The sequence below is a fragment of the Dendropsophus ebraccatus genome, chromosome 3, assembly GCF_027789765.1.
Source record: "Dendropsophus ebraccatus isolate aDenEbr1 chromosome 3, aDenEbr1.pat, whole genome shotgun sequence".
Classification (NCBI taxonomy): Eukaryota; Metazoa; Chordata; class Amphibia; order Anura; family Hylidae; genus Dendropsophus; species Dendropsophus ebraccatus.
This window is the reverse complement of record NC_091456.1, coordinates 199297334-199323965: the sequence shown is the minus strand read 5'-3', so window position 1 is coordinate 199323965 and position 26632 is coordinate 199297334. Positions and strand designations below refer to the sequence as shown.

The 26632-nt window shown below is 51.0% G+C and overlaps 1 protein-coding gene across 2 annotated transcripts in view; it reads right to left on the bottom strand.

Moving 5' to 3' along the window:
• IL11RA (interleukin 11 receptor subunit alpha) overlaps positions 1-26632 on the bottom strand; it is a 97406-nt gene that overhangs the window by 4285 nt on the left and 66489 nt on the right. For both annotated transcript variants that reach the window (XM_069963342.1, XM_069963343.1), the window contains exons 6-10: positions 14067-14230; positions 9295-9458; positions 9058-9214; positions 7314-7382; positions 7104-7194 (exon numbers count right to left, since the gene is read on the bottom strand). In XM_069963342.1, coding sequence (XP_069819443.1) covers positions 7104-7194; positions 7314-7382; positions 9058-9214; positions 9295-9458; positions 14067-14230 — 645 coding nt within the window. The remainder of the gene's footprint in view (positions 1-7103; positions 7195-7313; positions 7383-9057; positions 9215-9294; positions 9459-14066; positions 14231-26632) is intronic.

The following is a 26632-nucleotide window of genomic DNA, read 5'->3' as shown; positions in this document are numbered from 1 at the left end:
ATGCGGCGCCGTGAAAAATGAACACGACCATTGTTTGAGGACGGAAATGTTCGAACTCACGGCCGTGGATTTCCATGCGGTCCCGTACGGAGAACTTATTTCAGCCAAATTGAACTTGATTTTTCGATTCAAAAGGTTCTGTGAGTTTTATTGGGCGAAGATTTCCACGTAAATGACCTGCCTCAGATCGCTACGAAACAAGCCAGGGAAGCAGAACTGTACTACGGGCGTATGTTCGCAGTGCGTACACATCCGGCCGCATGTCGATTTTTCCCACGCCCGTAATTTCAGCCCCACATGTACGGCTGCGTAAGAACTGCGGACTGATTCGTACGCAGTGTGAACATAGCCTAAAAGTCTATATTTATATCTGGATCTGTCTATATTCCATTGTCCCTGTTCTGGAAACTATAATGGCCACTGCAAACTTTGGTATTATGTCGCCCCCAGTGTTCAAGTATGGTCCTTCTCATGTATATTCATATACCTATGGTCCAGTGGTGTGATGATGCAATGGCTTGGTGAGTCATGTGACTTGTCCCCGGCTGCCATAGTAACCCCAATAGCCGTGGAGCTTTGGCTGGGGATGCTATGTCACTTCCTGTCTACCTCAGTCCTTTCCTCTACCTTCAAGAGGGAAGGGTGTGTGTGCCTTCTCTCCACCTTCAGGGGAGAAGGAGTTATTCTCTGCTGCTCCAGCATTACCTCAGAAGTACTCCGGTCCAGTCGGGACCTTTCCCTGATCCTCAGGCTTCTCCTGTTCAGCAAGATCTGGGTGCCGTTCTCAGTCATTACTCTTCTCATCATTCGTCCTCATCAACAGCAAGTATTTCAGTCAGCTTACTCCGCCCAGTATCATATCTCCGGGACTACTACTCCCATCATTCAGTTTCTCCTTGCTCAAAGTAAAGCTACCATCACAGCCTATTGCAGCATCACCCATTCCTCAGTTATATCCAAGTTATATTCAAGTCTGCCTCGGTCCTGGTTGCATCCAGAGAGACTGTTGCTATTGGTTACCACCGTTATAATAAACACACAACTACCGTTTCTGAACCCTGGCATTGGTCTAGTTATTGGTGCCCTGACTAAGGGCAACAAAGAATTGCTCGGGCCCCGCATGGTCAGGACCCCGTGGGTTAGTCAGCTCCCCTCGTGCCTATACCGTGACCTAACATCTGGCAACTGGCTACCCGGGTCCTACCCAGTACTACCACCTACTACTACCCTCAGCGGGAGGCCCCATCGCACACACACAGACACACACACATATACAGACACACATACACATATACACACAGACATACATACACACATATACAGACACATACACAGACATACACACACATATACAGACACACACACATATAAACACAGACATACACACACACATATACACATATACAGACACACATACAGACATACACACACACATACAGACACACACACATATACACACAGACATACACAGACACATACACACATATACAGACACACACATATACACACAGACATACACATACACACATATACAGACACACATACACAGACATACACACACACATATACAGACACACACACATATACACACAGACATACACAGACACATACACACATACAGACACACACAGACATACACATACACATATATACAGACACACACATATACACAGACATACACACACACATATACAGACACACACACATATACACACAGACATACACACACATACACACATATACAGACACACACACATATACACACAGACATACACACACACACATATACAGACACACACATACAGACATACACACACATATACACACAGACATACACACACATACACACATATACAGACACACACACATATACACAGAGACATACACACACATATACAGACACACATATACACACAGACATACACACACATATACAGACACACACACATATACACACAGACATACACACACACATATACAGACACACACACACACACATATACACACAGACATACACACACACATATACACACAGACATACACACACACACCTACAGCCAGAGGTTAGACATACATTCATATACAGTCACACACATACACACACACACACACACACACAGACTGAACAGTGACCCATCTGAGGCTGTCAGCCCCCAAACCCTGTAACAGGATTGTACTGTATAATCAACTCATCACCCAACGGCCATCATCACCCACCAACCATCATCACCCAGCAGCCATCATCACCCACCAACCATCATCACCCACCAACCATCATCACCCAACGGCCATCATCACCCACCAATCATCATCACCCAGCAGCCATCATCACCCACCAACCATCATCACCCAGCAGCCATCATCACCCACCAACCATCATCACCCAGCAGCCATCATCACCCACCAACCATCATCACCCAGCAGCCATCATCACCCACCAACCATCATCACCCACCAATCATCACCCAGCAGCCATCATCACCCAGCAGCCATCATCACCCACCAACCATCATCACCCACCAACCATCATCACCCAGCAGCCATCATCACCCACCAACTATCATCACCCAGCGGCCATCATCACCCACCAACCATCATCACCCAGTGGCCATCATCACCCACCAACCATCATCACCCAGTGGCCATCATCACCCACCAACCATCATCACCCAACGGCCATCATCACCCACCAACCATCATCACCCAGCAGCCATCATCACCCACCGGCCATCATCACCCAGCAGCCATCATCACCCACCAACCATCATCACCCACCAACCATCATCACCCACCAACCATCATCACCCAGCAGCCATCATCACCCACCAACCATCATCACCCACCAACCATCATCACCCAGCAGCCATCATCACCCACCAACCATCATCACCCACCAGCCATCATCACCCAGCAGCCATCATCACCCAGCAGCCATCATCACCCACCAACTATCATCACCCAGCGGCCATCATCACCCACCAACCATCATCACCCAGCAGCCATCATCACCCACCAACCATCATCACCCAGCAGCCATCATCACCCACCAACTATCATCACCCAGCGGCCATCATCACCCACCAACCATCATCACCCAGTGGCCATCATCACCCACCAACTATCATCACCCACCAACCATCATCACCCACCAACCATCATCACCCAGTGGCCATCATCACCCACCAACCATCATCACCCAGTGGCCATCATCACCCACCAACCATCATCACCCAACGGCCATCATCACCCACCAACCATCATCACCCAGCAGCCATCATCACCCAACGGCCATCATCACCCACCAACCATCATCACCCAGCAGCCATCATCACCCACCAACCATCATCACCCAGCAGCCATCATCACCCACCAACCATCATCACCCAGCAGCCATCATCACCCACCAACCATCATCACCCAGCAGCCATCATCACCCAGCAGCCATCATCACCCACCAACCATCATCACCCACCAACCATCATCACCCACCAACCATCATCACCCAGCAGCCATCATCACCCACCAACCATCATCACCCACCAACCATCATCACCCAGCAGCCATCATCACCCACCAACTATCATCACCCACCAACCATCATCACCCACCAACCATCATCACCCAACGGCCATCATCACCCACCAACCATCATCACCCAGCAGCCATCATCACCCACCAACCATCATCACCCAGCAGCCATCATCACCCAACGGCCATCATCACCCACCAACCATCATCACCCAGCAGCCATCATCACCCACCAACCATCATCACCCAGCAGCCATCATCACCCACCAACCATCATCACCCAGCAGCCATCATCACCCACCAACCATCATCACCCAGCAGCCATCATCACCCAGCAGCCATCATCACCCACCAACCATCATCACCCACCAACCATCATCACCCACCAACCATCATCACCCAGCAGCCATCATCACCCACCAACCATCATCACCCACCAACCATCATCACCCAGCAGCCATCATCACCCACCAACTATCATCACCCAGCAGCCATCATCACCCACCAACCATCATCACCCACCAACCATCATCACCCAGCAGCCATCATCACCCACCAACTATCACCCAGCGGCCATCATCACCCACCAACCACCATCACCCAGTGGCCATCATCACCCACCAACCATCATCACCCAACGGCCATCATCACCCACCAACCATCATCACCCAGCAGCCATCATCACCCAACGGCCATCATCACCCACCAACCATCATCACCCAGCAGCCATCATCACCCACCAACCATCATCACCCAGCAGCCATCATCACCCACCAACCATCATCACCCAGCAGCCATCATCACCCACCAACCATCATCACCCAGCAGCCATCATCACTCACCAACCATCATCACCCACCAACCTTCATCACCCACCAACCTTCATCACCCACCGGCCATCATCACTCACCAACCATCATCACCCACCAACCTTCATCACCCACCAACCATCATTACCCACCAACCATCATCACCCACCAACCATCATCACCCAACGGCCATCATCACCCACCAACCATCATCACCCAGTGGCCATCATCACCCACCAACCATCATCACTCACCAACCATCATCACCCACCAACCATCATCACCCAGCAGCCATCATCACCCACCAACCATCATCACCCAACGGCCATCATCACCCACCAACCATCATCACCCAGCAGCCATCATCACCCAACGGCCATCATCACCCACCAACCATCATCACCCACCAACCATCATCACCCACCAACCATCATCACCCAGCAGCCATCATCACCCACCAACCATCATCACTCACCAACCATCATCACCCACCAACCATCATCACCCACCAACCATCATCACCCAGCAGCCATCATCACCCACCAACCATCATCACCCACCAACCATCATCACCCAGCAGCCATCATCACCCACCAACTATCATCACCCAGCAGCCATCATCACCCACCAACCATCATCACCCAATGGCCATCATCACCCACCAACCATCATCACCCAGCAGCCATCATCACCCAACGGCCATCATCACCCACCAACCATCATCACCCACCAACCATCATCACCCAGCAGCCATCATCACCCACCAACCATCATCACCCAGCAGCCATCATCACCCACCAACCATCATCACCCAGCAGCCATCATCACCCACCAACCATCATCACCCAGCAGCCATCATCACCCAGCAGCCATCATCACCCACCAACCATCATCACCCACCAACCATCATCACCCACCAACCATCATCACCCAGCAGCCATCATCACCCACCAACCATCATCACCCAGCAGCCATCATCACCCACCAACCATCATCACCCACCAACCATCATCACCCAGCAGCCATCATCACCCACCAACTATCATCACCCAGCAGCCATCATCACCCACCAACCATCATCACCCACCAACCATCATCACCCAGCAGCCATCATCACCCACCAACTATCACCCAGCGGCCATCATCACCCACCAACCATCATCACCCACCAACCATCATCACCCAACGGCCATCAACACCCACCAACCATCATCACCCAGCAGCCATCATCACCCAACGGCCATCATCACCCACCAACCATCATCACCCAGCAGCCATCATCACCAACCATCATCACCCACCAACCATCATCACCCAATGGCCATCATCACCCACCAACCATCATCACCCAGCAGCCATCATCACCCAGCAGCCATCATCACCCACCAACCATCATCACCCAGCAGCCATCATCACCCAGCAGCCATCATCACCCACCAACCATCATCACTCACCAACCATCATCACCCACCAACCTTCATCACCCACCAACCTTCATCACCCACCAACCTTCATCACCCACCGGCCATCATCACTCACCAACCATCATTACTCACCAACCATCATCACCCACCAACCATCATCACCCACCAACCTTCATCACCCACCAACCTTCATCACCCACCAACCATCATTACTCACCAACCATCATCACCCAGTGGCCATCATCACCCACCAACCATCATCACCCACCAACCATCATCACCCAGCAGCCATCATCACCCACCGGCCATCATCACCCACCGGCCATCATCACCCACCGGCCATCATCATCCACCTACTGTAGGTGCAGCCCCCTCACAATCCCTACGGCGGACCCCCCAGCAGTGATGGATAGAGAGTTAATCTGCGGAGACCTGAGGCCATCTTGTTACTGTGGTCTCCACTCTGATAGTGTGTAGGCTGATGAGGGGCAAAAACCCTGAAACAGCTGTCTGTGGATGGATACCTTGCTGAGGTGGTTTCCTTAACTGGAGAACGCTCTTGGCTTGGTTGTTCCTTCCCGGAGGGAAGGTCTGGCTAGTTCACTGACGTCGAGACATGTGATGGTGTCTCTGCAGTGTTCTTTTGCACCTCAGTATATACGGTCACCTCAGTATATACCGACACCTCAGTATATACCGTCACCTCAGTATATACCGACACCTCAGTATATACCGTCACCTCAGTATATACCGTCACTTCAGTATATACCGACACCTCAGTATATACCGTCACTTCAGTATACACCGACACCTCAGTATATACCGACACCTCAGTATATACCGTCACCTCAGTATATACCGACACCTCAGTATATACCGTCACCTCAGTATATACCGTCACTTCAGTATATACCGACACCTCAGTATATACCGTCACTTCAGTATACACCGACACCTCAGTATATACCGTCACCTCAGTATATACCGTCACTTCAGTATATACCGACATCTCAGTATATACCGACACCTCAGTATATACCGACACCTCAGTATATACCGTCACCTCAGTATATACCGACACCTCAGTATATACCGTCACCTCAGTATATACCGTCACCTCAGTATATACCGACATCTCAGTATATACCGACACCTCAGTATATACTGTCACCTCAGTATATACCGTCACTTCAGTATATACCGACATCTCAGTATATACCGACACTTCAGTATATACCGACACCTCAGTATATACCGACACCTCAGTATATACCGTCACCTCAGTATATACCGACACCTCAGTATATACCGACACCTCAGTAGTTGTAATTCTCCTTCTCACCAGATGAGGGCGCCAACAGCCAAGAAAATGACAAGCACTACGAAAGCGAAAATCCCGAGCGAGATCATCACGGCCGCTTTCTCCACGGGGTCTGTGGGGCGATAACACACGGTCAGTGCACAGAATACAGGACGTCCTATCCCACCCTATACCTTATTATTTTTCTATTGGTCGCTGTAAGTCACATGGTACAATAACCAGAAACGTTACCGAAAGGTTCTTTGACTTGAGGCTCGGGCTCCTCTGTAGTGGTTTCATTGCTGAGCTCCAACACCGGCTCTACGGACAGAACAGACAAGGGTCAGTAGGAACGGCCGCACGTCTCCTTAAAGGGGCGCATCATGATGAATATACGGTCAGATCTGCCCACGCCATGTTATAGAGGGGGAGGAGCCAAGCAGATTGATGTATAGTTTTGTAGGACTTGTATTCATTTAAAGGGGCTGTACACGACTAAAAAAACATGTCAGCCTTTCAAAAACAGCTCCACCTCCGTGCACAGGTTATGTGTTGTATCGCAGCTTAACTCCACTGAGCTGACTGGTGCTGAGCAGCTAATCCTGGCCTACCCCTTTAAGTGTCTGCTTAGGAGTCCAGTGGGTGGTCCTATCAGTGGTTAGCAGATATGTAAGCACTGCTTGCACTGATAAGAGGGCCTGCCAGTCACTTATAAGGACCACCCACTTGACTCCAAAAGCCAGAGAATTATAGGGGCAGCTCAGGATTACAAAATATGGCTGCTTCCATCTAAAACAGCGCCACCCTTATCTTCAGGTTATGCAGGGTACTGCAGCTGAGCAGTACTGTAGAGGGGGTCTGATAACCTCTTGTGCCTATGGTGGCCCACCTCACCTAGCATATCTGTACTGGTCCATGGCAGCCCACCTCACCTGGCATCTCTGTACTGGTCCATGGCGGCCCACCTCACCTGGCATCTCTGTACTGGTCCATGGCGGCCCACCCTACCTGACATCTCTGTACTGGTCCATGGCGGCCCACCTCACCTGGCATCTCTGTACTAGTCCATGGCGGCCCACCCTACCTGACATCTCTATAATGGTCCATGGCGGCCCACCTCACCTGGCATCTCTGTACTGGTCCATGGCGGCCCACCCTACCTGACATTTCTGTACTGGTCTATGGCGGCCCACCTCACCTGGCATCTCTGTACTGGTCCATGGCGGCCCACCCTACCTGACATCTCTGTACTGGTCTATGGCGGCCCACCTCACCTAGCATCTCTGTACTGGTCCATGGCGGCCCACCTCACCTGGCATCTCTGTACTGGTCCATGGCGGCCCACCTCACCTGGCATCTCTATACTGGTCCATGGCGGCCCACCCTACCTGACATCTCTGTACTGGTCTATGGCGGCCCACCTCATCTGGCATCTCTGTACTGGTCCATGGCAGCCCACCTCACCTGGCATCTCTATACTGGTCCATGGCGGCCCACCCTACCTGACATCTCTGTACTGGTCTATGGCGGCCCACCTCACCTGGCATCTCTGTACTGGTCCATGGCGGCCCACCTCACCTGGCATCTCTATAATGGTCTATGGCGGCCCACCTCACCTGGCATCTCTGTACTGGTCCATGGCAGCCCACCTCACCTGGCATCTCTATACTGGTCCATGGCGGCCCACCTCACCTGGCATCTCTATACTGGTCCATGGCAGCCCACCTCACCTGGCATCTCTATACTGGTCCATGGCAGCCCACCTCACCTGGAATCTCTATACTGGTCCATGGCAGCCCACCTCACCTGGCATCTCTGTACTGGTCTATGGCAGCCCACCTCACCTGGCATCTCTGTACTGGTCTATGGCAGCCCACCTCACCTGGCATCTCTGTACTGGTCCATGGCGGCCCACCTCACCTAGCATGTCTGTACTGGTCCATGGCGGCCCACCTCACCTGGCATCTCTATACTGGTCCATGGCGGCCCACCTCACCTGGCATCTCTGTACTGGTCCATGGCGTCGCTCGGGCCTCCATACTCCACTCGCTCCAGTTCCCAGCATCCAGGAAGTCTCTGGCGCTGACCTGCACTATGTGCTCCAGGCCCATGAAGGCGTCGGTGATGATGTCGGTCAGGTTGGCGGTCTCCACCTGCCCCGGGGGCAAAACATGGGACCAGTCAGTGACTGAGACTACATATATGTGACTGTACATACGGGACACGTTCTTACCATGGACCACAACATGTGGAGCACCGGGCGGTACTGCAGCCGGAACTTCAGCTGGAAATGAGGCTCCTGGGGCCACGTGGAGGGGTACGCCCAGGTGACCCGCAGACGTCGGGGGGCATGAGGGACGGGCTCCGCCAAGACGATCTCCGGGGGGTCCGGCTTCACTACAAGGGACATGAATGACATCAATAATTCCGCAATAACCAAGGAGATTCTCCAACATAACACCCCATACCATCACTCATACCATCATCCATACCATCCCACACCATCACACTTACCACCCCATACCATCACTCATACCATCTCATACTATCCCATCACTCATCCCATACCATCACTCATACTATCATCCATACCATCCCACACATCACACTTACCACCCCATACCATCCCATATCATCACTCATACCATCATCCATACCACCCATACCATCCCACACCATCACACTTACCACCCCATACCATCACTCATACCATCATCCATAGCATCACTTATACCATCACCCATACCATCCCACACATCACACTTACCACCCCATACCATCCCATATCATCACTCATACCATCATCCATACCACCCATACCATCCCACACCTCACACTTACCACCCCATACCGTCACTCATCCCATACCATCACTCATACCATCCCACACATCACACTTACCACCCCATACCATCCCATATCATCACTCATACCATCATCCATACCACCCATACCATCCCACACCATCACACTTACCACCCCATACCATCACTCATACCATCTCATACTATCCCATCACTCATCCCATACCATCACTCATACCATCACCCATACCATCCCACACATCACACTTACCACCCCATACCATCCCATATCATCACTCATACCATCATCCATACCACCCATACCATCCCACACCATCACACTTACCACCCCATACCATCACTCATACCATCTCATACTATCCCATCACTCATCCCATACCATCACTCATACCATCATCCATACCACCCATACCATCCCACACCTCACACTTACCACCCCATACCGTCACTCATCCCATACCATCACTCATACTATCATCCATACCATCCCACACCATGACAGTTACCACCCCATACCACTCCATACCATCACTCATAGCATCCCAACCATCTTATACCATCACACTTACCACCCCATACCGTCACTCATACCATCTCATACTATCCCATCACTCATCCCATACCATCACTCATACTATCATCCATACCATCCCACACCATGACAGTTACCACCCCATACCACTCCATACCATCACTCATAGCATCCCAACCATCTTATACCATCACACTTACGACCCCATACCATCACTCTGTACCATCTTATAAACACTCACAGCCCCCCCACTACCCCCTCCCCTATATACATATATATATATATATATATAGGCCCCAGCCTCTGGTGCAGGGGGAGGATACGCCCGCACCAATGAGTTGCAGATGGTGGATCTGTCTGCTGATCCTGAGCAGAGTATCCTGGCCGTTGCCCTCACACATATCCAGACCATGACTGAGCCTGGTGCGATGCTCTGCAGGATTCTCTGCTGGAAGCTCCGGAGGAGGCAGAGAGCGAGAGATGAAACCGTCCCCTCCAGGGAAAGAACAGAGCGGCCGGGACACCGGGAATCTAACCGGGTAATTACGTGATTATACCAGGGGAACTCCGGATATTAGACTGCAACAACGGACAGCTGTGCTCCTACTATGTGTAAGAGAGACACTGACCCACAGAGAGAACATTGCCCCCTCTGCTGTACACTGACCACACAGCACCCCGACCACCTCCACCGTACACTGACCACACAGCACCCAACCACTACCAATGTACACTGACCACACAGCACCCCGACCACCTCCACCGTACACTGACCACACAGCACCCAACCACTACCAATGTACACTGACCACACAGCACCCCGACCACCTCCACCGTACACTGACCACACAGCACCCAACCACTACCAATGTACACTGACCACACAGCACCCAACCACCACCACTGTACACTGACCACACAGCTCCCCGACCACCTCCACCGTACACTGACCACACAGCACCCAAACACCACCACTGTACACTGACCACACAGCACCCAACCACTACCAATGTACACTGACCACACAGCACCCAACCACTACCAATGTACACTGACCACACAGCACCCCGACCACCTCCACCGTACACTGACCACACAGCACCCAACCACCACCAATGTACACTGACCACACAGCACCCAACCACCACCACTGTACACAGACCACACAGCACCCCGACCACCTCCACTGTACACAGACAACACAGCACCCAACCACCACCACTGTACACTGACCACAGAGCACCCAACCACCACCACTGTACACTGACCACAGAGCACCCCGACCACCTCCACCGTACACTGACCACACAGCACCCAACCACTACCAATGTACACTGACCACATAGCACCCAACCACCACCACTGTACACTGACCACACAGCACCCAACCACTACCAATGTACACTGACCACACAGCACCCAACCACCACCACTGTACACTGACAACACAGCACCCAACCACTACCACTGTACACTGACCACACAGCACCCAACCACCACCACTGTACACTGACCACACAGCACCCCGACCACCTCCACCGTACACTGACCACACAGCACCCAACCACCACCAATGTACACTGACCACACAGCACCCCGACCACCACCACTGTACACTGACCACACAGCACCCCGACCACCTCCACCGTATACTGACCACACAGCACCCAACCACCACCAATGTACACAGACCACACAGCACCCAACCACCACCACTGTACACTGACCACACAGCACCCAACCACCACCACTGTACACTGACCACACAGCACCCAACCACCACCACTGTACACTGACCACACAGCACCCCGACCACCACCACTGTACACTGACCACACAGCACCCAACCACCACCACTGAACACTGACCACACAGCACCCAACCACCACCACTGTACACTGACCACACAGCACCCAACCACCACCACTGTACACTGACCACACAGCACCCAACCACCACCACTGTACATTGACCACACAACACCCCGACCACCACCACTGTACACTGACGACACAGCACCCAACCACCACCACTGTACACTGACCACACAGCACCCAACCACCACCACTGTACATTGACCACACAGCACCCCGACCACCACCACTGTACACTGACGACACAGCACCCAACCACCACCACTGTACTGTGACCACACAGCACCCAACCACCACCACTGTACACTGACCACACAGCACCCCGACCACCACCACTGTACACTGACCACACAGCACCCAACCACCACCACTGAACACTGACCACACAGCACCCAACCACCACCACTGTACACTGACCACACAGCACCCCGACCACCACCACTGTACACTGACCACACAGCACCCAACCACCACCACTGAACACTGACCACACAGCACCCAACCACCACCACTGTACACTGACCACACAGCACCCCGACCACCACCACTGTACACTGACCACACAGCACCCAACCACCACCACTGTACACTTACGACACAGCACCCAACCACCACCACTGTACACTGACCACACAGCACCCCGACCACCACCACTGTACACTGACCACACAGCACCCCGACCACCACCACTGTACACTGACCACACAGCACCCAACCACCACCACTGAACACTGACCACACAGCACCCAACCACCACCACTGTACACTGACAACACAGCACCCAACCACTACCAATGTACACTGACCACACAGCACCCAACCACCACCACTGTACACTGACCATAGAGCACCCCGACCACCTCCACCGTACACTGACCACACAGCACCCAACCACTACCAATGTACACTGACCACACAGCACCCAACCACCACCACTGTACACTGACCACACAGCACCCAACCACCACCACTGTACACTGACCACACAGCACCCAACCACCACCACTGTACACTGACCACACAGCACCCCGACCACCACCACTGTACACTGACCACACAGCACCCAACCACCACCACTGTACACTGACCACACAGCACCCAACCACCACCACTGTACTGTGACCACACAGCACCCAACCACCACCACTGTACACTGACCACACAGCACCCAACCACCACCACTGTACTGTGACCACACAGCACCCAACCACCACCACTGTACACTGACCACACAGCACCCAACCACCACCACTGTACACTGACCACACAGCACCCCGACCACCACCACTGTACACTGACCACACAGCACCCAACCACCACCACTGTACACTGACCACACAGCACCCAACCACCACCACTGTACTGTGACCACACAGCACCCAACCACCACCACTGTACACTGACCACACAGCACCCCGACCACCACCACTGTACACTGACCACACAGCACCCAACCACCACCACCGTACACTGACCACACAGCACCCAACCACCACCACTGTACACTGACCACACAGCACCCCGACCACCACCACTGTACACTGACCACACAGCACCCAACCACCACCACTGTACACTGACCACACAGCACCCCGACCACCACCACTGTACACTGACCACACAGCACTTAACCACAAAGCACCCTGAATAACTCCACCGTACACTGACCACACAGCACACTGACCTCCTCCACTGTACACTGACCACACAGCACCCGGCCCCTCCCCACCCCAGATATATAGCGTTATATACATAAGGTTTCTCTGCCGCTCACCTATAGACTGTACAGTGAACTCAAGGATCCTGAAGCTGGATCCCAGCGGATTCTCCTCTGTAATGTTCATCTGATAGGACGTCCACAGCTTGGAACTCCGCACAGAGCAGGTGTTGGGGTGTCGGGGGTCCTGCACACAGATCTCCGGGCTGTTCCTGTCCACCCTGCAATATAAGCAGATCCCTTTTAATCCCTGTGTAATAACATCCTGACCGGGGTGATCAGGGCCGGGGTGGTCTCTCTGTGATCAGGGCCGGGGTGGTCTCTCTGTGATGTGATCAGGGCCGGGGTGGTCTCTCTGTGATCAGGGCCGGGTGGTCTCTCTGTGATCAGGGCCGGGGTGGTCTCTCTGTGATCAGGGCCGGGGTGGTCTCTCTGTGATCAGGGCCGGGGTGGTCTCTCTGTGATCAGGGCCGGGGTGGTCTCTCTGTGATCAGGGCCGGGGTGGTCTCTCTGTGATCAGGGCCGGGGTGGTCTCTCTGTGATCAGGGCCGGGGTGGTCTCTCTGTGATCAGGGCCGCGGTGGTCTCTCTGTGATCAGGGCCGCGGCGGTCTCTCTGTGATCAGGGCCGCGGTGGTCTCTCTGTGATCAGGGACGCGGTGGTCTCTCTGTGATCAGGGCCGCGGTGGTTTCTCTGTGATCAGGGCCGCGGTGGTCTCTCTGTGATCAGGGCCGGGTGGTCTCTCTGTGATCAGGGCCGGGTGGTCTCTCTGTGATGTGATCAGGGCCGGGGTGGTCTCTCTGTGATGTGATCAGGGCCGGGGTGGTCTCTCTGTGATCAGGGCCGGGGTGGTCTCTCTGTGATGTGATCAGGGCCGGGGTGGTCTCTCTGTGATCAGGGCCGGGGTGGTCTCTCTGTGATCAGGGCCGGGGTGGTCTCTCTGTGATGTGATCAGGGCCGGGGTGGTCTCTCTGTGATCAGGGCCGGGGTGGTCTCTCTGTGATCAGGGCCGGGGTGGTCTCTCTGTGATCAGAGCCGGGGTGGTCTCTCTGTGATCAGAGCCGGGGTGGTCTCTCTGTGATCAGGGCCGGGGTGGTCTCTGCAGTGAGATGTCCGGCCCTAATGTGACCATATAAACCATGGGAGACTGATGCCTTGACCACAAGGAGAGCTGGACACCCTGACCACAAGGAGAGCTGGACACCCTGACCACAAGGAGAGCTGGACACCCTGACCACATGGAGAGCTGGACACCCTGACCACAAGGAGAGCTGGACACCCTGACCACAAGGACAGGTGGACACCCTGACGATAAGGAGAGCTGGACACCCTGACCACAAGGAGAGCCGGACACCCTGACGATAAGGAGAGCTGGACACCCTGACCACAAGGAGAGCTGGACACCTTGACCACAAGGAGAGCCGGACACACTGACCACAAGGAGAGCCGGACACCCTGACCACAAGGAGAGCCGGACACGCTGACCACAAGGAGAGCCGGACACCCTGACCACAAGGAGAGCCGGACACCCTGACTACAAGGAGAGCCGGACACCCTGACCACAAGGAGAGCTGGACACCCTGACCACAGCATCGAAGGGGTGACCTTTGCATCCTCACATACTAGAGGAGGCACCTGACTGCCAGCGCCTTCCGACCACCAACATGGCTGACTGTCAGACGCTGACACATTAGCAGCTGGGAGTTGTAGTTCTTGCGTCTGTATATAGAAAAGCGTCCTGCAGATACAGTGGGCGACATCAGACACCATTCCTCCAGCACAGCGCAACGTCTGCACTGCTCCACAGGGGCACAGGGCCAAGTCACATGAGAGGGAGCCGATCCGCGCTGCAGCCGAGTGACTGCCCTACCATCACACACGTCTCTTCCAGGAGTCTCGGGGTTAATGAGAGTCCTGGGAGCCGCCACTCACTGACTGGGATGACGAGACCCTGAGTCACTGACACATTTGTCTCATTCAAGGATTCACATAACAGCACGAGGATGACTAAAGATACCGACCGAGGCCTAATACAACCGCCAAGTACTGTGCACATACACCCATACTACAACCTGCAAGAATACTACTAACTGCCCTCCACCACCAGGAGGTGTAATATACAACATGCTGAGCACTGCTACATATACTCATTCCCATCCACAGGGGGCCGTATTATAGTAGTTATATCCCTGTATATAGGAGCAGTATTATAGTAGTTATATCCCTGTATATAGGAGCAGTATTATAGTAGTTATATTCCTGTATATAGGGGGCAGTATTATAGTAGTGATATTACTGTATATAGGAGCAGTATTATAGTAGTTATATTCCTGTATATAGGAGCAGTATTATAGTAGTATATTCCTGTATATAGGAGCAGTATTATAGTAGTATATTCCTGTATATAGGGGCAGTATTATAGTAGTTATATCCCTGTATATAGGAGCAGTATTATAGTAGTTATATTCCTGTATATAGGAGCAGTATTGTAGTAGTATATTCCTGTATATAGGGGGCAGTATTATAGTAGTTATATTCCTGTATATAGGAGCAGTATTATAGTAGTATATCCCTGTATATAGGAGCAGTATTATAGTAGTTATATCCCTGTATATAGGAGCAGTATTATAGTAGTTATATTCCTGTATATAGGGGGCAGTATTATAGCAGTATATCCCTGTATATAGGAGCAGTATTATAGTAGTTATATCCCTGTATATAGGGGGCAGTATTATAGCAGTTATATTCCTGTATATAGGAGCAGTATTATAGTAGTTATATCCCTGTATATAGGAGCAGTATTATAGTAGTATATCCCTGTATATAGGAGCAGTATTATAGTAGTATATTCCTGTATATAGGAGCAGTATTATAGTAGTATATTCCTGTATATAGGAGCAGTATTATAGTAGTATATCCCTGTATATAGGAGCAGTATTATAGTAGTATATCCCTGTATATAGGAGCAGTATTATAGTAGTATATCCCTGTTTATAGGGAGCAGTATTATAGTAGTATATTCCTGTATATAGGAGCAGTATTATAGTAGTTATATCCCTGTATATAGGGGGCAGTATTATAGTAGTATATTCCTGTATATAGAAGCAGTATTATAGTAGTTATATCCCTGTATATAGGAGCAGTATTATAGTAGTTATATCCCTGTATATAGGAGCAGTATTATAGTAGTTATATTCCTGTATATAGGAGCAGTATTATAGTAGTTATATTCCTGTATATAGGAGCAGTATTATAGTAGTATATTCCTGTATATAGGGAGCAGTATTATAGTAGTTATATTCCTGTATATAGAAGCAGTATTATAGTAGTTATATCCCTGTATATAGGGAGCAGTATTATAGTAGTTATATCCCTGTATATAGGGGCAGTATTATAGTAGTATATCCCTGTATATAGGAGCAGTATTATAGTAGTATATTCCTGTATATAGGGGGCAGTGCCTGATAATACGTTTGGTAGGTTGTGATAACATATGGTGACTTGGTCTCTGGAACTGGATGACATTTCGTACATGACATGGAATAAAGTGATGACAATAAATCCAGACATCTCGGCGGCTTTGATCGCTGACATTGTAAGGATGATGATGGGTTCTCTGCCTCCAGCTCTCAGTGTTGGATCTGCTTGGCCTGGAGAGCTGCCATGGATGACACAGGCTGTGACACATTCAGCACTGAGGGGGTCGGGGTAATTGAATGGAGATGGACATAGTCGGCATTCCGGGCCCTGTAATTATATCTATAGTGAGTGATCTGATCTCAGCTCGCTGATAGGATTGATTACAGATCTGTTGAGGATTCCTGCCTGGTGTCAGCGTGGCCCCGGGGCAGATTCTCTGCGTGATTGATGTTATGGGACGGGAGGGGCAATAATTGCACTCAGATGGGGGGGGGGGGGGGGGATACGGAGAACTCATCCTCATGTCTTATACATCTGGTATCAGGCGCCACAGATGACGGAGCCATTGTGCATCATCCTGATACATTGTAGAATATTAGAGATACAATCTATCCACGGCAGTCGTGTAATCTGTGGCCATGTTACATCCATGGGGTCCAATACCACACATGGGCTGTATGCCGTTGCCAACTTTATCCGCCATGTTTGCTTTCCTAAAGGGGGGCTCACATTTTACATATGGAGGAGTGACTGAGACGTCCCCCATTGGTATAGAGGTTGGTACAATGCTGCCATACAACTACAGTCTCCATAGGTTTAGAGGTCTGGAGACCACACAGTTCTAAGGCGATGACAGCAGGAATGTGAGGGGTCTCTAGTACGGACCAGACCGATGGGTCACAGGATCCAGACAAAGCAGATTTTATAAATAGACGGATCCACCCAGAGATTGGCTGATGTTACACGAAGATATTTCCTGTTTGGGACTGGAATGAGACCAAGGTTCATGTAGGAACATCTGATGGGCAATGGTGCCAAAATCCTCCCATCAGCACATGGACAGCCGGACGTCCGATCCAAGGACTCACTTGGGATGAGATATTTTCCATTTTTCATCTCTTTATTATTCACTATTTTCAGATATCGAACCCCCAAGAGAGGTGAACTAGAAGAAAGTCTTATATCTCCAAATCTGAAGGCGGTCATAGATATCGCATAGAAGTAGGATAAAGGTGAACAGTTGGATGACTGATCATTTCGCCAATGCAGACATATACTTAGTCTACATTGTATGGGGGCCCTAACATATAACAGATGATGTTGGGGTCAGGGCTGTGGAGTCCGAGCTAGTTTTGGTTGGAGTCGGAAAAAAGGCACAATGTCAGATCTACTTTACACCAGTGTGATAATAACTCCCCTGGTGTCTGACCGGTTATTTATGAAGGAGCTGGAGTTCGGAGTTTATGCCTGATAAATATCAGAATTTGGAGGCTTACCGACCCCACAGCCCTGGTTGGGATAGAGCAGAATGAGGCACATTGCATTTCAACTCCTCCATCCTATTGTTCTTGAAAAGGAGCTAGAGGGTCATGTGTATGGAGAAGAGCTAGAGGTCCATGTGTATGGAGAAGAACTGGAGGTCCATGTGTATGGAGAAGAGCTGGAGGTCCATGTGTATGGAGAAGAGCTGGAGGTCCATGTGTATGGAGAAGAGCTGGAGGTCCATGTGTATGGAGAGGAGCTGGAGGTCCATGTGTATGGAGAAGAGCTGGAGGTCCATGTGTATGGAGAAGAGCTGGAGGTCCATGTGTATGGAGAAGAGCTGGAGGTCCATGTGTATGGAGAAGAGCTGGAGGTCCATGTGTATGGAGAAGAGCTGGAGGTCCATGTGTATGGAGAAGAGCTGGGGGTCCATGTTTATGGAGAAGAGCTGGAGGTCCATGTGTATGGAGAGGAGCTGGAGGTCCATGTGTATGGAGAAGAGCTGGAGGTCCATGTGTATGGAGAAGAGCTGGAGGTTTATGTGTATGGAGATGAGCTGGAGGTCCATGTGTATGGAGAAGAGCTGGAGGTCCATGTGTATGGAGAAGAGCTGGAGGTTTATGTGTATGGAGATGAGCTGGAGGTCCATGTGTATGGAGAGGAGCTGGAGGGTCATGTGTATGGAGAGGAGCTGGAGGGTCATGTGTATGGAGAGGAGCTGGAGGTCCATGTGTATGGAGATGAGTTGGAGGTTCATGTGTATGGAGATGAGTTGGAGGTTCATGTGTATGGAGAGGAGCTGGAGGGTCATGTGCATGGAGAAGAGCTGGAGGTCCATGTGTATGGAGAGGAGCTGGAGGTCCATGTGTATGGAGAAGAGCTGGAGGTTCATGTGTATGGAGAAGAGCTGGAGGGTCATGTGTATGGAGAAGAGCTGGAGGTCCATGTTTATGGAGAAGAGCTGGAGGTCCATGTGTATGGAGAGGAGCTGGAGGTCCATGTGTATGGAGAAGAGCTGGAGGTCCATGTGTATGGAGAAGAGCTGGAGGTTTATGTGTATGGAGATGAGCTGGAGGTCCATGTGTATGGAGAAGAGCTGGAGGTCCATGTGTATGGAGAAGAGCTGGAGGTTTATGTGTATGGAGATGAGCTGGAGGTTTATGTGTATGGAGATGAGCTGGAGGGTCATGTGTATGGAGAGGAGCTGGAGGGTCATGTGTATGGAGAGGAGCTGGAGGTCCATGTGTATGGAGAAGAGCTGGAGGTCCATGTGTATGGAGAGGAGCTGGAGGTCCATGTGTATGGAGATGAGCTGGAGGTCCATGTGTATGGAGATTAGCTGGAGGGTCATGTGTGTAGAGGGAGCCAGAGAGATGACTGTGGACCCAAACAACATCCGCCCATCAGCTATTGCATGTGTACGGTCACCTTTAGTCCAGATGCAATGCAAATGTGCAAATGCAAACCAACCTGCTGGGAACATTTTTTCCAGCCGGAATGGACGACTTCCCTCCAGATAATAATAGTCTGAGATCAAACAGCTAAAACATTTCTACATTTCACCCGATTTTACTCCTTTGAACTTATTCGGTTAAAAACTTTTGAGAATGAGAAAGAAACCAAAACAGAAGATCCTTCAGATAATCGAGATGAATCCTCAACGTGAAACCCAAAGAACTAGCCAGAAGCTTCATCTTAGTCTATACATTGTAGGAGAAGACCCAGATGACGGAAAATGACAATTATGACTGGAGAATCCAAGGAAAAGAAGAAGAAGGGGGCTCAACCCTGAAGAACCAAGAGACCAGATCTAACGGAGGAACAAGAGTCATGGGGTCAAGAAGAGTTGGACATAACTCGTCTACGGATTCAGATCTATGGAGCTGATGTCTAGGAGCAAATACTTCTGTCCATATACTGATGACTCGGGATGATAATCATTGGGAAACTTGAAGAGGAAGGTAGAAGGGACCTAATAGACAAAGCCATTTTTAACGATTAACGGTTAGCGATTGCAAACGAGATTAACCTGAAATTGTTAACGATATTACACAGAACGATAGGCGTTAGTTACGATCTGATCCCGGCAAATCAAGAACGCATGTGGAATTACACTGAACAATTCGTGAATACGGAATAACGATGATTTTAGGGTTAGATCTAAGGGTCATATCAGACAAAACGATTTTTTTAAGATGAATGATAAACGATCTGAAATTGTTCACCCAATTACACGGAACGATGATCGTTAATTGTGATCGTTCTTGTGGATGTCCTGTCCTGATTTCTCGTTAGTCGTTTAATCGTTTCATGCCTTTACACAAAACGATTATCGTGTCCATGAACTGAAGACCCAAGGATGATAATAAGTAGAAAACCTAAGAAAAAGAGGCTGAAGAGGACTGGAAATAAGAGCGAGGATCCAAGACCCAAACACCAGATCTTGTGGAGGAACATATGGTCTGTGGTTTCACACACATGGAGGTGATATCTGGGGGGCACATACTTTTGACTATGCAGATCCAGATCTGTGGGGCTGAATAATAACTATAATAATCCCTGGAATATTTCCGCTCCTCGCTATACAGGACGGGAAGGATTTCAGGTCTGCAGGACGCTGCACCAATCGCTTTCCCCATAGTCGCCCCTCGTCTCTGGCAGACAGAAGCGCCTTGTTCTGCTCGCTTCTACAATGGGGCCCGTTTCCCCACACCAGCCAGCAGCAGAAACACATGTTCTTTCCCTGCGTGTTTTCATTACCCACAATCCCGCGCTCGCTCTGGCATGACATCTCAGTGTTTGCTGACCTAAAATTGGCAGCAGCCCGGCCCATAGAAAAATGTAGAAAGAAAGTTACCCTGGAACCCCCCCCCCACACCCCGCGTATGCCGGCTGTGGGCCCCTCCACACATCCCCCCATCCTCTCCACACGCCGGCCGCGGGCCCCTCCACACATCCCCCCCATCCCCACCACACGCCGGCCGCGGACCCCTCCACACATCCCCCCATCCCCTCCACACGCCAGCCGCAGGCCCCTCCACACATCCCCCCCATCCCCTCCACACGTCGGCCGCGGACCCCTCCACACATCCCCCCCATCCCCTCCACACGCCGGCTGTGGACCCCTCCACACATCCCCCCATCCCCTCCACACATCCCCCCATCCCCTCCACACGCCAGCCGCGGGCCCCTCCACACATCCCCCCATCCCCTCCACAAGCCGGTCGCGGGCCCCTCCACACATCCCCCCATCCCCTCCACACGCCAGCCGCGGGCCCCTCCACACATCCCCCCATCCCCTCCACACGCCGGCCGCGGGCCCCTCCACACATCCCCCCATCCCCTCCACACGCCAGCCGCGGGCCCCTCCACACATCCCCCCATCCCCTCCACACGCCGGCCGCGGGCCCCTCCACACATCCCCCCCATCCCCTCCACACGCCGGCCGCGGACCCCTCCACACATCCCCCCCATCCCCTCCACACGCCGGCCGCGGGCCCCTCCACACATCCCCCCATCCCCTCCACACGCTGGCCGCGGGCCCCTCCACACATCCCCCCTTCCCCTCCACACGCCGGCCGCGGGCCCCTCCACACATCCCCCCCATCCCCTCCACACGCCGGCCGCGGACCCCTCCACACATCCCCCCCATCCCCTCCACACGCCGGCCGCGGGCCCCTCCACACATCCCCCCATCCCCTCCACACGCCGGCCGCGGACCCCTCCACACATCCCCCCATCCCCTCCACACATCCCCCCATCCCCTCCACACGCCAGCCGCGGGCCCCTCCACACATCCCCCCATCCCCTCCACACGCCAGCCGCGGGCCCCTCCACACATCCCCCCATCCCCTCCACACGCCGGCCGCGGGCCCCGAACACACATCCCCCCCATCCCCTCCACACGCCAGCCGTGGGCCCCTCCACACATCCCCCCATCCCCTCCACACGCCGGCCGCGGGCCCCTCCACACATCCCCCCCATCCCCTCCACACGCCAGCCGCGGACCCCTCCACACATCCCCCCATCCCCTCCACACGCCGGCCGCGGACCCCTCCACACATCCCCCCCATCCCCTCCACACGCCGGCCGCGGACCCCTCCACACATCCCCCCATCCCCTCCACACGCCGGCCGCGGGCCCCTCCACACATCCCCCCCATCCCCTCCACACGCCGGCCGCGGGCCCCTCCACACATCCCCCCATCCCCTCCACACGCCGGCCGCGGACCCCTCCACACATCCCCCCATCCCCTCCACACGCCGGCCGCGGACCCCTCCACACATCCCCCCCATCCCCTCCACACGCCGGCCGCGGACCCCTCCACACATCCCCCCCATCCCCTCCACACGCCAACCGTGGGCCCCTCCACACATCCCCCCATCCCCTCCACACGCCAGCCGCGGGCCCCGAACACACATCCCCCCCATCCCCTCCACACGCCAGCCGTGGGCCCCTCCACACATCCCCCCATCCCCTCCACACGCCGGCCGCGGGCCCCTCCACACATCCCCCCCATCCCCTCCACACGCCAGCCGCGGACCCCTCCACACATCCCCCCATCCCCTCCACACGCCGGCCGCGGGCCCCGAACACACGGATCTCATTTACTGCCACACAGGTCATTATCCTGCAAAAATTTCCAAAATGATGGAAACATTGTGTGACTGACAGCACCGCACGATTGTAGGAAAGAGTCAGGAAAGATGGCGTCCGGAGGTGAAGGCGCAAGGAGGGCGCAGGTTCTCACTCCCTGATACTTCTCCGTCTCTGCAGACGCTTACACTATTGTGATAGTTTCAGTAAAATTATAAATGTTGCATCAGATAGAAAAACAATGAAGTTATACAACCAAAAGTCGATACAGATTCCTGGTCTAATCGTACGCTGAATCTACATGTGACTCCCATATGCCAGAAAGTGCCAGAGATTTGTAATTTACTTCTATTTAAAAATCTCCAGTCTTCCAGTACTTATCAGCTGCTGTATGTCCTGCAGGAAGTGGTGTATTCTCTCCAGTCTGACACAGTGCTCTTTGCTGCCACCTCTGTCCATGTCAGGAACTGTCCAGAGCAGGAGAGGTTTTCTATGGGGATTTGCTGCTGCTCTAGACAGTTCCTGACATGGACAGAGGTGGCAGCAGAGAGCACTGTGGAGAATGCACCACTTACTGCAGGACATACAGCAGCTGGTAAGTACTGGAAGACTTGAGATTTTTTAATAGAAGAAAATAATCATCCAAATACCCGACCCGGAATCCATCAGCCGGGTCGGGTATTTTCCTCCGAGTTGTGATGACATCGGAAGGAAGAGGAATATTAGTTCCGTCGGGGGTCCTGGAGCCTGTGGCGCGGCACTGCGGAGGCACAGGGAGAGGTAAGCGGTGCTTATTTATTACGTTCCTTCCTGACTGTTGCAAACATGTTATTTTCTCCGGACTTCTCCTTTAATATTCCTATTAATGTTTTGTTATTATAATTTATTAATATTCTTGTTACTTTGGCACTTTATATATTTTATATTCGTCATGTCTGTATTATATTATTACTTCATTTTTCATCATTTTTATTGTTTTATTTTCTCTCTTCTATAATTATTGTGACGTTTTATTATAGTATTATTGTTGTTGTTATTATTGACTCTTTATTATCCTGTTTATCCCAATACTAAAGTGATTTTCCCTGATGGGATAAGAGAACGTTATATTTCTTATGTCTGTGTTATATTATTAGCACTTTACTTCTCATTCTTTTTATTGTTTTATCCCTATTATACTGAGGATGTTTTATTATACGTGTTAATAACAATAATAATAATAATAATAATAATAATAATAATAATAATATTGACTCTTTATGTTCCTGTTTATCCCAATATTAATGTGATTTTCCCTGATGAGATAAGAGAACATTTTATCCCTTTTATAATGATGATGTTTTATTATACGTCTTATTGTTATTATTATTATTGTTATTATTATTATTGTTATTATTATTATTATTATTGACTCTTTATTATCCTGTTTATCCCAATATTAATGTGATTTTCCCTGATGAGATAAGAGAACGTTATATTTCTTCTATCGCCACGTCTGTGTATATTATTAGCACTTTACTTCTCTTCTTTTTATTGTTTTATCCCTTTTATACTGAGGATGTTTTATCATACGTGTTATTAATAATAATAATATTATTGACTCTTTATGTTCCTGTTTATCCCAATATTAATGTGATTTTCCCTGATGAGATAACCTCAGCTCCGCCGCTCCCCCACATCCTCCGCCATTACTATGAAGTCATGGTGCTGCTGTAATTGCGGCCATTATGATAATTTCCTGCTATTTCCTGAGTCATTAAGAAGCCAAATAAACACAAAAAACACCAGAATCACAGAAAACTATTTCACATTGCTCCATCCTAAACCCTGAAACTGGTCACACGTCTCGTGGTCACCCGTGTCTGTGGAAACTGACCAATGAGGACTACAACTCCCAGCATTTCCTGGCTGTTGTACTGGGACTTCACCCCAGGAATACGGGACAGCATCCACTATATGTCTGGGAAAGCCATTTTTGGTTGGTACTTGCATAAACCCTATGTCAATCCATTTCCAAGGCTTGTCCTCCGCCTCAGGATCTGTGGCAGGAACGGACCTCGCTGTGGATAACACTCAGGACTATGGAAGTCACCTTCCTCAGTCACTTCTTAAGAAGCGTGAAGTTGCATCACGTGACCTGTAACCCGATATATCTGACCATGGCTCAAGCTACGTCATCATCTATATACGCAATAACCTTGTGTGTGCAAGTTCCAGGAAACAACAGAGCAGGGCCCCAGTGTAGTAATCTGTGTTTACTATGCCCGGCAAAGCTACGACCCTTATAACAGAGCACGTGTCATATAAAATACAAGAGGGTCAATGCATAAGCAATCTGCGCTCAATACAAAGCATCAAAAAAACCTTTCTTAATGGAAAAACAGAAGATTGAAACAACTGAGAAGTATTCCCACTAAGTTGGCATCAGTCACGCACCCATCGCGGTCCCACAATACCATAATAGAAATTGTCATAGAATAGAAAGTAATTGATCTGGAGGACATGATCTAGCAGCATGTAGTACCACCAGCTTGTCAGTACGTGGCTTCAACTATAGCAGACATCTTTCCTAACTGTGGTGCCTGGTACTCAGAAACCTCCAGGACTTACAGAAGATCTGTATGGTAAGAGAAGCAGGCAGTGACAAGAAAACATATAAAGCTCATATTAATACTGACAGATAAGAATAGAAATAGTAAATCACCAATAGATAATGAGAAACCAAGATAATAGAATGGATGATGGAACAAATAAATGATGAAGATGGAATGAAGCAGTAGATAATGAAGAGAACAAGTACAAGTCACCCTAGTTACAGTATCTGTCCCCAATCTAGGAGCAAGACTGAACACACACTAAACCAAAGCAACAGATACAAAAGCCGTTATAAACAAGGACTACACAAGGATGAAGCAAGAAATAACTGGGAACCATCTAAACAAACAACGTACTAGAAGAAGGAATGCATATCTATAATCTGCACCACACTGCAAGAGTCAGGGATATTTAAAGAGAAGCTTAGCTTCCTATACATTTTACATAAGGTAACATTGCTATACACTATACATATGGTAACATAACTATACATTATACATATTGTAACATTACTACACATCATACATATGG